This window comes from Stegastes partitus, unplaced genomic scaffold (genome assembly GCF_000690725.1).
Source record: "Stegastes partitus isolate 25-593 unplaced genomic scaffold, Stegastes_partitus-1.0.2 Scaffold12, whole genome shotgun sequence".
NCBI lineage: Eukaryota > Metazoa > Chordata > Actinopteri > Pomacentridae > Stegastes > Stegastes partitus.
The window spans coordinates 996,086-1,009,717 of NW_007577743.1; the positions used below are offsets into that span (position 1 = coordinate 996,086).

At 40.5% G+C, this 13,632-nt stretch overlaps 1 protein-coding gene across 1 annotated transcript; it reads right to left on the bottom strand.

Annotated features, from left to right (window-relative positions):
* Positions 1-4,133: 4,133 nt before the first annotated feature.
* On the bottom strand, positions 4,134-13,107 carry edem2 (ER degradation enhancer, mannosidase alpha-like 2). The gene is made up of 11 exons (XM_008288087.1): positions 12,932-13,107; positions 10,469-10,579; positions 10,029-10,068; positions 9,754-9,859; positions 9,542-9,667; positions 9,240-9,451; positions 8,383-8,524; positions 7,796-7,920; positions 7,559-7,703; positions 6,771-6,892; positions 4,134-4,920 (listed from the first exon to the last, which is right to left on the bottom strand). The coding sequence occupies exons 1-11, from the start codon at positions 13,018-13,020 to the stop codon at positions 4,450-4,452; spliced, it is 1,689 nt and encodes a 562-aa protein (XP_008286309.1). The 5' UTR covers positions 13,021-13,107; the 3' UTR covers positions 4,134-4,449.
* Between the last annotated feature and the right edge of the window lie 525 nt (positions 13,108-13,632).

The window sequence follows — 13,632 nt, forward strand, 5'->3', positions numbered from 1 at the left end:
TTAGAATAAAAACAAGTGACAGCTGTTTTTTCCTTCTTTAATGGGAGGGCATGAATAAATTTGAGGACGACTGTATTTAATGAAGGGCTGCAAGGTGACTCTGTGGTTAGCACCGTCGCCTCACAGCTAGAAGGTCACTAGTTCGCATCCCGGTGAGGACACCCGGGGTCTTTACATGTTCTCCCTGTGTGGGTTTCCGGATTCTCTGGCTTCCTCCCACAATCCAAAAACATGTTGAGGTTAATTGGTGATTCCAAATTGTCCGTAGGTGTGAATATGAGTGTGCTTGATTATCTGTCTCTAAGTGTAGCCCTGCAATAGACTGGTGACCTGTCCAGGGTGTCCCCTGACTTCGCCCTGAGTCAGCTGGGATAGAATTAATGTGTTCTTTTACAGGCACTTTAAGTATGTAGGGGGGTTTACGCAGCTTTAAATTGTGCATTTTGGGTAAATTTCAAGGGTTTTATCAACATGTGAGTTAAGTGGTTGGTCAAAACAAGTTATAGCTTGTTGAAGGTCTCATATTTACCCACAGGCTCGTCTTATACCCGCGATTCCTTCTGTGTCGAGACAACTTTCTAATATAGGCATATTTTGACTCAGAAAACATTCATAGTATAAAAGCAGAATTTTGCATGGATTTATTTAATACACTGAAGTCATTGTAAAACTCAGCTGATTCTATGAGGGTGAGGCAGGAACGTTTTTAGATTTGGTAGATTTGTTTATGAAGTGACCCCAGTGTCTTTGCTTGTCACAGAGACAGGCCTTTTAAACCCCTAGTGACCAAAAATCTACTGATAAATGTGACTTTATTTTTTACCTTTAGCACTAACGTACAGTTCCTCTGTTAATCTGTCAGCTGCAGACAATTAGTCAATAAAGAATGATGCTCTGTTAAAGATTATTCTTTATCCCTCCATGATTCCTCTTTCTCATTTCACTATTTCTTCCCTTCCTCTGTCTGTGACTGTTGCTCTACTTAGTTTCTTCTGTTTTCTCGATTTCGCTTTGACGCTCATCTCCTTCCTCCCTTTCATCTTGTCACCCTTTCTTTCTCCTCCATCCCACTCCCCCAATGCCAAATCCCCTTAAAGCCATTTTAACGACACATGTGAAGCTGTCACAGCACCTCATTTCAACCTCCTCTCGCACAGAGATTTATTTTACAAATCTTTATTTTTAAGGGACAAAAACCATCCACTAACTCTTGGGAAAAGATACTGACACCTTCCAAACTTCAATATGTACTGTAAACATTTACTCAAGTTGATCAAAATTTCTTATTCACTGACTTAGTTAAAGTTGCAAACATTATTTGATTGGTTTTATTGACATAATAAAATCAAACTTAGTTGAATTAGAAAATCTAAATGCAGAGATTTTTTTTTTTCTTCAAATGATATAAACTTAAAAACTTGTGTTCATAATTATAATTGAAAATAAATAATAAATAATAAATGAGACACGTGTAGTTCTTCCTAAACATATGTTGTTGCATTCCCCCTGATCTCTGGAAGTGGCTGCATGATGCTGACCATCTGGTGATGGACAAACACCGCCCCCCTCTGGCTGCTCTTCACAATGACAACCACAGGACTGAACACAGACACCAAAACTGCACCAACATGACGTTGCCTTCATGTTTGTGCACCATTTATATATTAATTTTGACTGACTTGTATTGGAGCTCAGACTGCCTTCACAGAGTGCATATTAAAGTCATCCATTGGTTTGCGGAGTACTGTTTTGAAGCCTTGAGTCGAACTTGGCATCTTAATTTTTTGAAACTGGACCTGAGATCTTCTTGAGAACTCCATTTTCTATACACCGCTTAATCCCCACGAGGGTCAGGGGGGGAGGCTGGAGCCTATCCCAGCCGACTTAGGGCGAAGGCAGGGGACACCCTGGACAGGTCAACAGTCTATCACAGGGCTACACTTAGAGACAGACAACCAAGCACACTCACATTCACACCTACGGACAATTTGGAATCACCAATTAACCTCAACATGTTTTTGGACCTTGTGGGAGGAAGCCGGAGAACCCGGAGAGAACCTACGCTGTACGGGGAGAACATGCAAACTCCACGCAGAAAGATTCCGGTGCCCCCACCGGGACGCGAACGGGCAACCTTCTTGCTGCGAGGCAACAGTGCTAACCAACTGCGCCACCCTGCAGCCCCTCTTGAGAACTCAAGAACAGTAAATGTGTCTGTATGGTAGCAACATATGAACGCATGTTGTCAATCACAAAGCAGCCCTGCCCTAAAAAAAAAAAAAAACAATTTTGTCACACATTTTGATTAAATGGGACTATCATTCCTAAAATGAACATAATGCTGTATTATAGCAAACTTCAGACTGTATTTGGAAGAATTTCAGTAACTTTTTTCTCTGTCTAAAATGTGATGAGATCTTAAACAAGAGAGCGTCTGCTGTAGCTCACTGACCTGAGGAGACTCTGAGACTCTTAATCTCAGCCACACTGTGTTGTTTTCAGTTGTGACCTATTTGCCTCCACGAGCCTGTAATTTAGACTAGCGGTTTTAAGCTACTTGGCTTGTGTGGGTACATACCAAAATAAACCAACACTCAAATCAATAGAGGAATTATAATTTCATACTGCGCATGGGTTTAATGTTAATGACTCCCAGAGCCAGTGTAGACAGATTAATTATAAGATGCAAGCCCCTCTCCGTTCATCAAGTTAACCCCCCAAAAAACTCTGTATGTCTCTGTATCAAATTCTTAACTGATAATCAGCAACACTATCACTCAAATGTTGGCCAATCAAAACCCTAGATTACTTACAATCCTGCAAAAGCAACTCTGCTTTGTTAGCAAAAGCACAAGCGCAATTGACCTCTAGAAGTCTTGCTAACATGAGCCAATTAAACATCACAGAAATATTTGTCATTGTGCCCATAATTAGCTAAACTTCCACAATGCTCTCTGCTTGCAAACATGAACAGTCTGTAGGTCAAGAGACCCCCTCCTCTGGTCCCTAAAATAAAAAAAACAGGTTCCTACAGCTAATCCATCACTAATTTTCTGACATGTCCTTCATCTTCTGCCTTAAGATTATGCATTTTTAAATGGTTGAATTATTAATAGCAATTAATTGATTAGTCGTTTATCAACATCCCGAGTGTCAATCACTTTTTTCAAGTTTTTTTTTTACATGACAATATTCTCTAACATGTCTCAGAGCAGATATGAAAACAGGTGAAGTAACAATTAACTATGCAGATGACTATGTTATTATCAGCTTACTTAAGGAGGGTTAAACCAGTCATAGCCCAATTAGTGATGACTTTGTACAGTGGTGTGAGGAGTCCTACCTCCAACTGAACATATCTAAAACAAAAGATATGATTATTGATTTTAGAAAACAACAAGACAGGCACAGAGTCACCTTAATTAAAGATGACAAATAAAGTGCAATCATATAAATACCTTGGGACTATAATTGACAAAAAATTGAGTTTTGATGAAAACTGCAAGTTTGTCTGCAAAAAAGGCCATCAGCACCTTCATTGCATCAGAAAACCTTCATGAGTTTATTTTTAAAAATAATTCTGTTGAACCACAGTTCAAAAGCAATGTCTGATTTTCATTGGTTAATTTTCATTGAATTTTTATTTATTATTACTTTTGTCAGACTCAAGTTATTTCTTTTTTTTTCAATTCAATTCAATTTTATTTGTATAGCGCATATTTACAACAAGTCATCTCATAGCGCTTAACAAAGGCAGAGACAGAAACACCCAACAATCCAAAACATGTGGATTCCCTATAAACTTCAGTAGTCCGCAAGCAGTCTGCAACAGTGGGAAGGAACCGAAAACCCCCATGGGGGGAAAAAAACCTCCGACAGAACCAGGCTCAGGGAGGGACGGCCATCTGCCTCGACCGGTTGGGTGGATGTAGGATGAATTATAAAATTTAGTTTACAGTTAAACAAGTTATTAGAAGTGACCATTGTGGGTTTTTCTTTCATTAACCGAGGGGTACCAACAATTTTGTCCACGTGTGTATTAGGTCTTTATTCTAATTGCAACATAAACCCTGATGCAACATCCTTCCCCTTCTCATTTTTGAGTCTTCTCTTGGAAACAAATGAGGCAAACATGCAATTCCACAACTTTTTTAATAAATAAAAAATATATTTTACTTTCAGTTTAAGTTAGCACAGAGTCCGAAAAGCACATTTAAGTCCAGGGCTGTCTGGTCCTGATTGCCTTCAACCTAACAACAATCAAAACCAGCTTTCTGGACGGTGGTGAATCTGTCGGACCAAAACTGGACCGTCAAAACTCCAACTAATTTTGTTAACCATCCTGTTGGTCTTTGGCTGGACATTTTTGAAAACCATCTGACTTTTGTGAAAGTGACAAAATGTTGACTTTTAAACCTCACAGAGTCATTGAGATGTGATCCTGGAGTGTCAGGTGTTGTCGGTGAACACCTGTCCCAGAATAGAGAGTCGAGCGCTGAACGGCTGAACAGGGCAGGACAGCAGCGGAGGCGTCTTCTTTTCTCCTGGCTTCAGTGCAATGCTGTCTGACTGGCTGGGAGGAGAGTCTTCAGCTTGCTTGGGAGGCGGTTTTGATTGACTGCTGGGCTGTGATAGGCTGAGCAGGATGTCTCGGAGCTCCTGGCGGTCCTGGGCGTGGCGGCTGCAGCAGTAAAGTGCTGCTGGGTCCAGAGGATGAGCTTCCGTATTGAAGATGAACCCCCCTGCCCCTAAAACACACTGCCCCCCATCACCACCTTCCTCCCAGGAACTGTCACCTTCCGTCCCTCCACCATGCAGGAAGTGGGTGGGGTCAAAGAGCAGGTAGAGGTACTTTATGGTTTCGGCAAGGAAAAATGACTCCATCCTGTTGTCCAGCTGGTGATCTCGCAGGTCTTTAACCTGCAGGATGATATCTGAATTAAACACTCTCACTCAATAAAACCTTATTTATACAGCAGCACCAAGTGCTTTACAGATAATAGACAGTTCAAATTTAAAAAGTAAAACAATATGAGGCCAAAAGAGGCAAGAAATATAAATAAGAGGTGTGATCAAAAAACTCAGAGACTATGGCTGTAAAAAGCGAAAACCATATTCAATTTAAATCTGGCCACTATCCTCGTCAAAGTGGCCTTCTTGTGCAGTCATGAACGGCTCTAAGAACACCAGAAACATACCCTGGAAGTTCTGTTAAGTAAACACGTCTGCCTAACCCATCCATCAAACAAGCAACCCTTCAACATGAATTTTATTTTTATTATATAAGTGAAAGAAGTCCCAGGTAGTCAAATTTGAGCAAATTTTGCTCCCATAACATCTTACCTTTCAGCTAAGTGGAAAGAAAACATCCAAAATACACTATAAATCTATTATCTATACACCGCTTGATTCTCACTAGGGTCGCGAGGTGCTGGAGCCTAATCTGGCTGACTCAGGCTGACGGCAGGGGACACTCGGGACAGATCGCCAGTCTATCGCAGGGCTACACTTAAAGACAGACAACCAAGCACACTCACATTCACACCTACGGACAATTTCGAATCACCAGTTAACCTCAACATGTTTTTGGACTGTGGGAGGAAGCCAGAGAACCCACGCTGCACGGGGAGAACATGCAAACTTTATGCAGAAAGATCCTGGGTGTTCTTACTGGGATGCGGCCCGCAGACCTTCTTGCTGCGAGGCAACGGTGCTAACCACCTAACTACCTTGCAGCCCCCAAAATACACAAACAGGTGTTAGTTTACCACTTTGTCTAGAGCAAATGTATGCAAATATATGCATATTTAATGATGTAATGCTCCATTTGCGATTTCCCATAATATTTCAGAAAACTTGTAAGACAAAATAATATCATCCTAATATAAGTAATGTCGTCCCCTGGGGGAGTTGGGTGATGATAACTTCTGGTCAAAATAGTGTCAAATTGAATGAAATTTGCTAAAACACGTCTTTAAAGGCAGAGTTTGCTCGCATTCTCGGAGTCAGAAATCTCCACTTTACGAGCACCAACATATACCAAACTCTCCAGTTTTATTCCCATGTCTATTCTGCACAGTTTTACAAAGGAATGTGTACACATATCAATTACAGTCAGAATTTTTACAACATCAAAATATGGCTGTTGACAGTATTTATTCATGGGGCGATAAAAAGAGTCCATAATTTTCTTTTGTTTAAACCTTCAACTTGAAAATGTCAAGAGAATGAAACAAGAATAGAAGTTCAGATTTCTATTCTAAAAATTAACATAAATTAGGGGATTTTAAGATATATGAGACCTCATTTGCATATTTAAACTTTTTTTTTTTTTTTAACCTGTAATATAAAAAAATCCTTGTAGTACTGGAAGTAATGAACTGCTTTATTGTGATATCTGCTATTTAAAAGTGTTGCCATGTTTAACTGCAGTGTCTCCTTTTAAAAAGATTGATTGTAATCAGCAACGTTGCTGAGCTTTTTACTGTGCAGGTGTTAGTGTTTCACTGTGCAACTTTCTGGTTTACTTAAAATGTAGCAGGAGTATTTGGTGAGCTTTAAATATTAATGAAAATTGGATATTTTACTGCAAGACTCTACAGACAGCCTAATTATCAGATTTTTGATCATCTGAATAATCTGCCTCAGCAGCTGATTTTAGCTGACCTGCATCAACAGCTTTAAATTTGAATTTGATCTTAGTCATGTTTTGGTGTTTTACACATACAGACCGTAGTGTGCTCCTGTAACCAGCAGATATTCAAACTTACGCTAGCGTATCCACAGGGCGTCTTAGCGATTCTCTCTATGGACTCCAGAGCATCGAGGCCCAGCTGGAGGTAGGTGTGATCACCTGTAGCCCTGAACAGGTACATGGCACTTTCTATTAACTCTGAAACACACACAGATGGGCAGGAAGGTAAGAAATTGTGTTTGGCAGCCAGTCTGCCAAGCATGGACCACAGCAGCCCTCAAGTCACTGAGCTGCTCTCTCAACACAGAGGTGCTCACACTAAACTCAAACTGAGAGCAGGCAAGATGCAGTAACTGCAGTCAAGAGTTTTTTTCCTTTTTCCCACACGAGGAAAAATTCCATTCAAAGACATGACATGACGTGTTGTTTACATCCTAATACCTTAACCACTCCCTCTCTGCTGTTCTCACTAACCAAGGACATCAAATTTTTGTGGCAATAATTTCAACCATGTAGGAAAACATCTAGGACTTTGGAAGCAATGAGCATGGCTGTCAGGCAGAAGCAGAGGTTTGAACACAACATTGTTTTGTTTTTGAACAGCATTCCTAAAATAGACATTTTTCTTATTTTAAGTCAGAATAAAAACAAAAATGATTCAGGTTTTTTGGGAGCTCTGACATATGCTGTTTTGTGTGATTCCTTTTTTTCCTGACTCTCCACAAGGTATGCAAAGTTAGGATAAAGAAGACACAACAGATACATTGATATACACAATTACACATTGATATAATACAACACGTTGAATTCCACCCAAATGACTGTTTAATAGGCTGGTCCATCCAATAACTGTATTGGTCTGACCTGGCCTCAGTGGGTATCCCTCTCTCTTATCCACCGTGTAGCCCTGAGGGATGCTGTAAAACTCCGGCAGACCTCCAAACTGTCTCCACACCGAGTAATAGTTCTGAAACGTTCTCACAGCACTGTCCAGGTTCCCCAGCAGAGACTAAAATACACAAAAGACATTAAAGATCACAATTTCAATACAAGTATAAGAAAACACTGTGAGTTTTTGTGTAATCAGGCAAAGTCTGCTACCTGCAGGCCAGGCCAGAATGCCTCCAGACTTTGGAAAACAGGCATGGACACAGTTCCTTTATGCATTTGCACCCACAGGTACCAGTCATCAAAGCGAGTGTAGTTCTGAATGGCTCGATCGTAGGCTGAGAAAAGGCACCACAGTTAGCAAATTGACTTCACATTACGGTTGAGTAGCCTCGGCATGCTACAGACCAACACGTGGATGAAACTCATCAGTGTAAGGATAACTTGTCAAGGGATAATACAGAGCAGCTTAGGGCTGCTATGAACGAGCCTAAAAATGCTATTGATAAGTCTAGGGATGCTACAGACTATTCTCGGCTTGTTATGGACTAGCCAACAATTGCAAGTGACAAGTGTAGGAATGCCAGTGATTAGTCCAACAGAACTAGCTGGGTGGGGTTTGGTTACTACATACCAGGTGCTTTTATTTGTTTGCTAGTTTTTTTTTTCATTTTCATGGTCATACAAATCAAATAATAACTGTAAACATAGGCCTCCATAAACATGGCCATTAAATAATGTAGTAAAAACAGGAAACTGCTATCCAGTGACAGGAGGATGGAGAGTGCAGTGAGCTTTACCCTGGAACATGCTGAGCAGCTCTTCGTCTTGCAGCATTATTGCTCCTTTCACCAGGTACTCAAAGTAAGAATCAACTCCTGCTCCAATCCCAGCATCCTGAGCCACCCACTTCTTAGACAGAATGTCAATGTGGTTCCCCACCTGGACAGAAAATAAATAAAGCCTTCTTTTATAAAACTAGCTCTTTATTTTATCGACTGATTCAGCATCGGCCAGAAAGGAGGTGATAAATACGATACTGGCAGTGGCAACTGTGAAGTTAACAAGATCTCTTTCTCATCACTCTTTGAAATCTGCAACTATCATTCACACGCTTACCTCAGCCTACTTGGCCTCGTACCTTTGTAACAATTTATTACATTATCCACTAGCTTTAGATTGTAAAATGACAATGTGCACCATACCATCACAATAAACAGTGTAGAACTAACTGGCATCCCTAGTAATGTGACAGACTAGCCTACAGATTCAAGTTACTGGCCTGAAGATGTTTTGTACTAGCTTAGGGATGCTGCAGCCCAATTTAAGGCTATAGCAGCAATGTTGGGATGCCACAGACTAACCTAGAGATGCCATGAACTAGCAAGGTCAGCTACAAATCATAGCCAAGCTCAGTGTGTGGGTGTGTCATCACGTAGAACGATAAAGAAGATATTCTGCTAGCCATGAGTGGATTAATAGGTTTTTCTCTGTTGTCTTATTTTTCACACACCCACATGCAAAACAAAACAATTAGACTTTCTTTAACTGTTTAGTTAATGTATTTGCATTCAATTTTATTGAAATGACTGAAATGTATTATATGGGTTGGATAGTTTTGATTTCCCAGAGCCAAAAGCTCAGACAGACAAGTTACCAGTCCAATGTCAGATCTGGTCTTCCACAGGGCTCTCAGAGCTCGGCGGGCTGCGTTCTCAAACGTCGAGTCTCCAGTTAATCGACTCAGCATGGCAAACTCCAGGATGAAGGTTCCCACGCCAGCGGTGCAGGTGACAGGCGTCTCGGTGGGACTGACACCATGCAGCAGGTTCACCGTACCGTACGGCATCCCGGTGGGAGTCTGAAACGCTGGAAAGGTTTAGCACATGTCAATAGGTTTTAAGTAATTCGTTACATATTTAGACTTTGCTCTCAGACTGTTTGTGTGTATGTTTTTACCAGGCAGTAGTTTCCTGGCAGCGTCCTCGGCCATCCGTAGCAGTGGTCCTGAACAAGGCCAACCAGGCTCCAGCTCCATCCCTGCCCTCCCTGCCAGCAGGTGAGCTGACAGCAGACCACCCACCACTACACACAAAAACAAACACACATATCATACTCAGTTTTGAACATAATGTTCCCATCAAAATCTCAAATATCCTCTCCCTCTGTACCTCTGATGTTGGTTTCAAACACGGACGCGTTGACATCAATGTCGAAGTCCACAGTGTCTTGGAGAAGTGATGCCACTCGATGAAACTCTGTATGATTTCCCAAGACCTTTAGAAATGTATTATATTTACATTTATTATGAAAAAAACATGGCTTCATTAGAATACTGCAATAACAAGTGACAGGAATTTAACTTTCTGTAATAATCAACATTTTTCACAAACTGTATAATAAAAATACTTTTTTCACATTTTAAAAAATCTCTTCCAGATCTTACCAGCAGAGTGTCGAGGGCATCAATCAGAGTGAGTGAGAAGCTACGGAAACAATGAAGAAGGAAATATTTTATTGTTGACAACTTTTTAATGAAACATTAAATGCAGAAAAACCAAGAATGACAGAAAGAGAAGCTACAGGTAGTAACAAGTTAGGCAAAATTACACGTAAAAAAAAAGAGTTTAACTCTGTGTAATAAGACAGTAATGTGGAACTGCAGTGGTCATCATGTTGCTTAAGAGTACAAGAGACACTGTTTAGGCAAACAAACTGAGCAGAGTTTTCCAGAATTATTCTAAATAAAAAAAATTAGAATGTACTGGTAAAAACGAAACTGTGTCAGAAAAAATGTATGATATCATTTCAAGACATCGTGAATGTAGCTAATAGTACGTCTGGAAAACTGTCAAAAAAATAATTTGCATGATAATGTCGTCTCACCTGCCCCAGGTGTCTTGTCCATCACAAGTCAGTGGGCGGAGCTCATCGTAGGGAAAGGCGTTGTCGAGGTAGCTGTTGTAGGCATGGTAGAACATGGATTTGATGCGCTGTCTGAAACATAAAACAGGTCACAATAAATTATATGAGGGAACTGAATTCAAAGCTTTTTAAGACCTGCAGATTAAGGCTGAAAATTAATTTGCAACTATTAAGAAATTCAATTCGTCGGACAAAACAAAACGTGGGAATGTCCCCTCTAGGTGTCAGCCTGTATGAGGGGATGATGTCATCTGATGTCACCTTGTGTTTGCCATCCATCTGAGGCAGTGAAGACAGTCAGAAGAAAATCTTTGCATGCTTCTGACAGCTCATTAAACAGTCAATCAATTAATATGTGCCCTGCTGGACCTCTGCCTGACCAACACCTATTTTAAATATAGTGAGAGTTGAGTTTCAACAGACAAAAGCACAACTGTACCATGGGCGCTCCAGCGTCACCCATGGAAGTAAAATTCAGAGCACTGAGCTGCTTTCAGGGAACAGCTCCTAGCTACTAACGTACAGGGGTTTTTCTAGAAAAAAATTATATGAGGGAGCACACTGTGACGAGGGGTGATGCGACCGAGGGGGGGGGAGTGCAGAAGGAGGGGAGGTTGCCCTGGTCCCCCCGTGCGAAGCCTTTGAAAAATTGAAACTTAAATGGGACATTCTCAGGCTATCTGAGAGAGAAATTTTAGCTCATGAAACTTCAGAAATCAAGATATTATCAACTGTTGAACAATTGTTGTGTGGTTAGAATTGTAATACAACTGTCCTCTGTGAATGCAAACATGACAAATACTAGTATTGGCAAAACCTCTATTTACTAGTACTTGGAATGTTCTTACATGCTCGTACTGCACCATGATCCACATACATGTACTTTAACCAGTGTAACAGTGTTAGGGAGCAAGACCCTATCATGTACACTAACCTGAGTATAACACAATGTCATGGAGTAAGACCTTATCATACATGTACACGAACTACTCAGTACAAAACAGTGTGAGGGAGTAAGACCCTATCATGTACACTAACCACTGCCAGTCTAACACAGTGTGAGGGAGTAAGACCCTATCATACATGGTCATTCAGTCTTGAGAAATCTTGCTGTGTAGGTCAGCTGACCTTGCATGTAACCTATATGAAATCTCACGAAAAAATGTATATTTTGATCATTTTTTTGCACCATCTAACAGTGTATCTACCGCAATTGGAATATGCTGGAGTCATTATAACATTTTGATGATCAGACACATTGTCTTGTGCTGAGATGTTTTCATGTCCGAGAAGATCGTTTTCGTGAAGATTGCATGTTGTACGGCAGCATGTAAGAACATGGCCCAAGTGTTAGGGTTCAGTCAGCATTTTGGTAAGAGGGCGCAAGCCGGGAGTATGAGGGCACAGCGCCCCTGTAACATTATTTAGACAAACCTATGATATACATAAGTAGCACACACCTGGTTCAAAATTCAACCCCAAAAAATCAAAGCCTTCAAAGCACAGATCAACAGCAGCGTCAAATCCACAAGGGAGGATTTCAGGGAAAATAATCACACTTTTTTGGACTTTGTTGTGCACATTGAGACCTCAAGATTGAAGTTTACTGCAAACCTACAAACGGAATGGCTGTCTCTAAACAGAGGTATGTTCGACTTATCAGGTACTTATAATGCAGTCTTAAGATCCCTTCCCAAGCAATGTCGCTATCCTTCCATGTGTTTTGAGCATGAGAATAAATACCTGCCATCCCCAACAGTTACTTAGAACTGAAGAAGCCTCATATGAAGGAAAATGTCTTTAAGAACCATAAAGGAAGTCAAGTTGCCCTCCACTGAAGCACTTAGGATGACTTTAAATGACTGAGAATCTCACAGATGAGGGTTTCTAGGTACAAATAATGAAATCAGCCTCATACAACCACTCAGTCTATTATGGAATTAGAGCCATATATACATTCCATTATATTCTAAAATTTCACCTGACGCTTGAATTTTGTTTCCCTTTGCATGGATTAAAACATTTCCACCATAAACGGATGCAGAAAAGGAGCAAGTTAGATTTACATGAATGCTGATTATGAACGGTTTGTTCTCCCACAGTAAACAAATGAAACCTATGCCCATGGCTTCAGGACATTGTTGTGGACATTTTGTTTTACTGTTTTTTTCAAGGCTGAGCAAAAGATGAATCAGTAAGTAAGCAGTAACAGTTGTAGCCCTATTGCAGACATATTTCTTCTCCCACCACTTAAAATTTCACCTTGGATATTAAATTAAACCAAACATTATATAACATATTTCCTACATGCTAGTTTATTAATAAAGACGGTCATGTTTATAAAAAGTAGCATCACTTCTAGATGGAAAAAATAAAGATATATATATAAAATTATAGTGTGTCGTGTGTGTCAGTGTGTGGTACCTGACAGCAGCCATCTCCTGCTCACTGAACTGATGAGTCGCCGCATCATTCAGCAGCCACAACAGCGCCGCGCACACAGGAGCGCGCATGAAGACGAGACGGAGACCCGGGGACAGACAGACAGGAGGACACGGGGACAGAGGAGCAAAAGAAGGGAGGAAAACACTGGAGAACAGGTGGGCTTCTACTGCTGTTGTTGTGAAGCGGTCAGGAAGCAGGAAGTGAACGATGTGCGCATGCGTTTGCCGGTACGCTGACGAGTGGGTTTTTTTTTTCAACAAACTTTATTGACAACAAATTAACGTTACAACACAAATGGCAACAAAAGGACAGAATAATTGTGTAAAGTAATTAAATCAAATACAAATGTAAAAAGTGAATTTTGCAATTGTTGGCCACAATTTTCTCCAAACAGATGTACAACATTGTAATGTAATGGGAGAAGATAAAATTGGTAGAGGGTAAATGTGTGTTAATATATCACCTGGAGCAGCTTTGAAATTTGAGCAAGGTCATATTTTTCATGTCACAGCTGAGTTAAATGAAACACAAGCTGTTGCTTACAGCAAGCCTGAAATGGGTTGTACAATAACGTGAAGAGATTTCTACAAACATGACGAGTCTGAGTCCGGACTACTTTTTCACTGGTAGTGTTGGAATATTTAATTTTGTGAAAGCACTGATAGCTTATAATTGACACT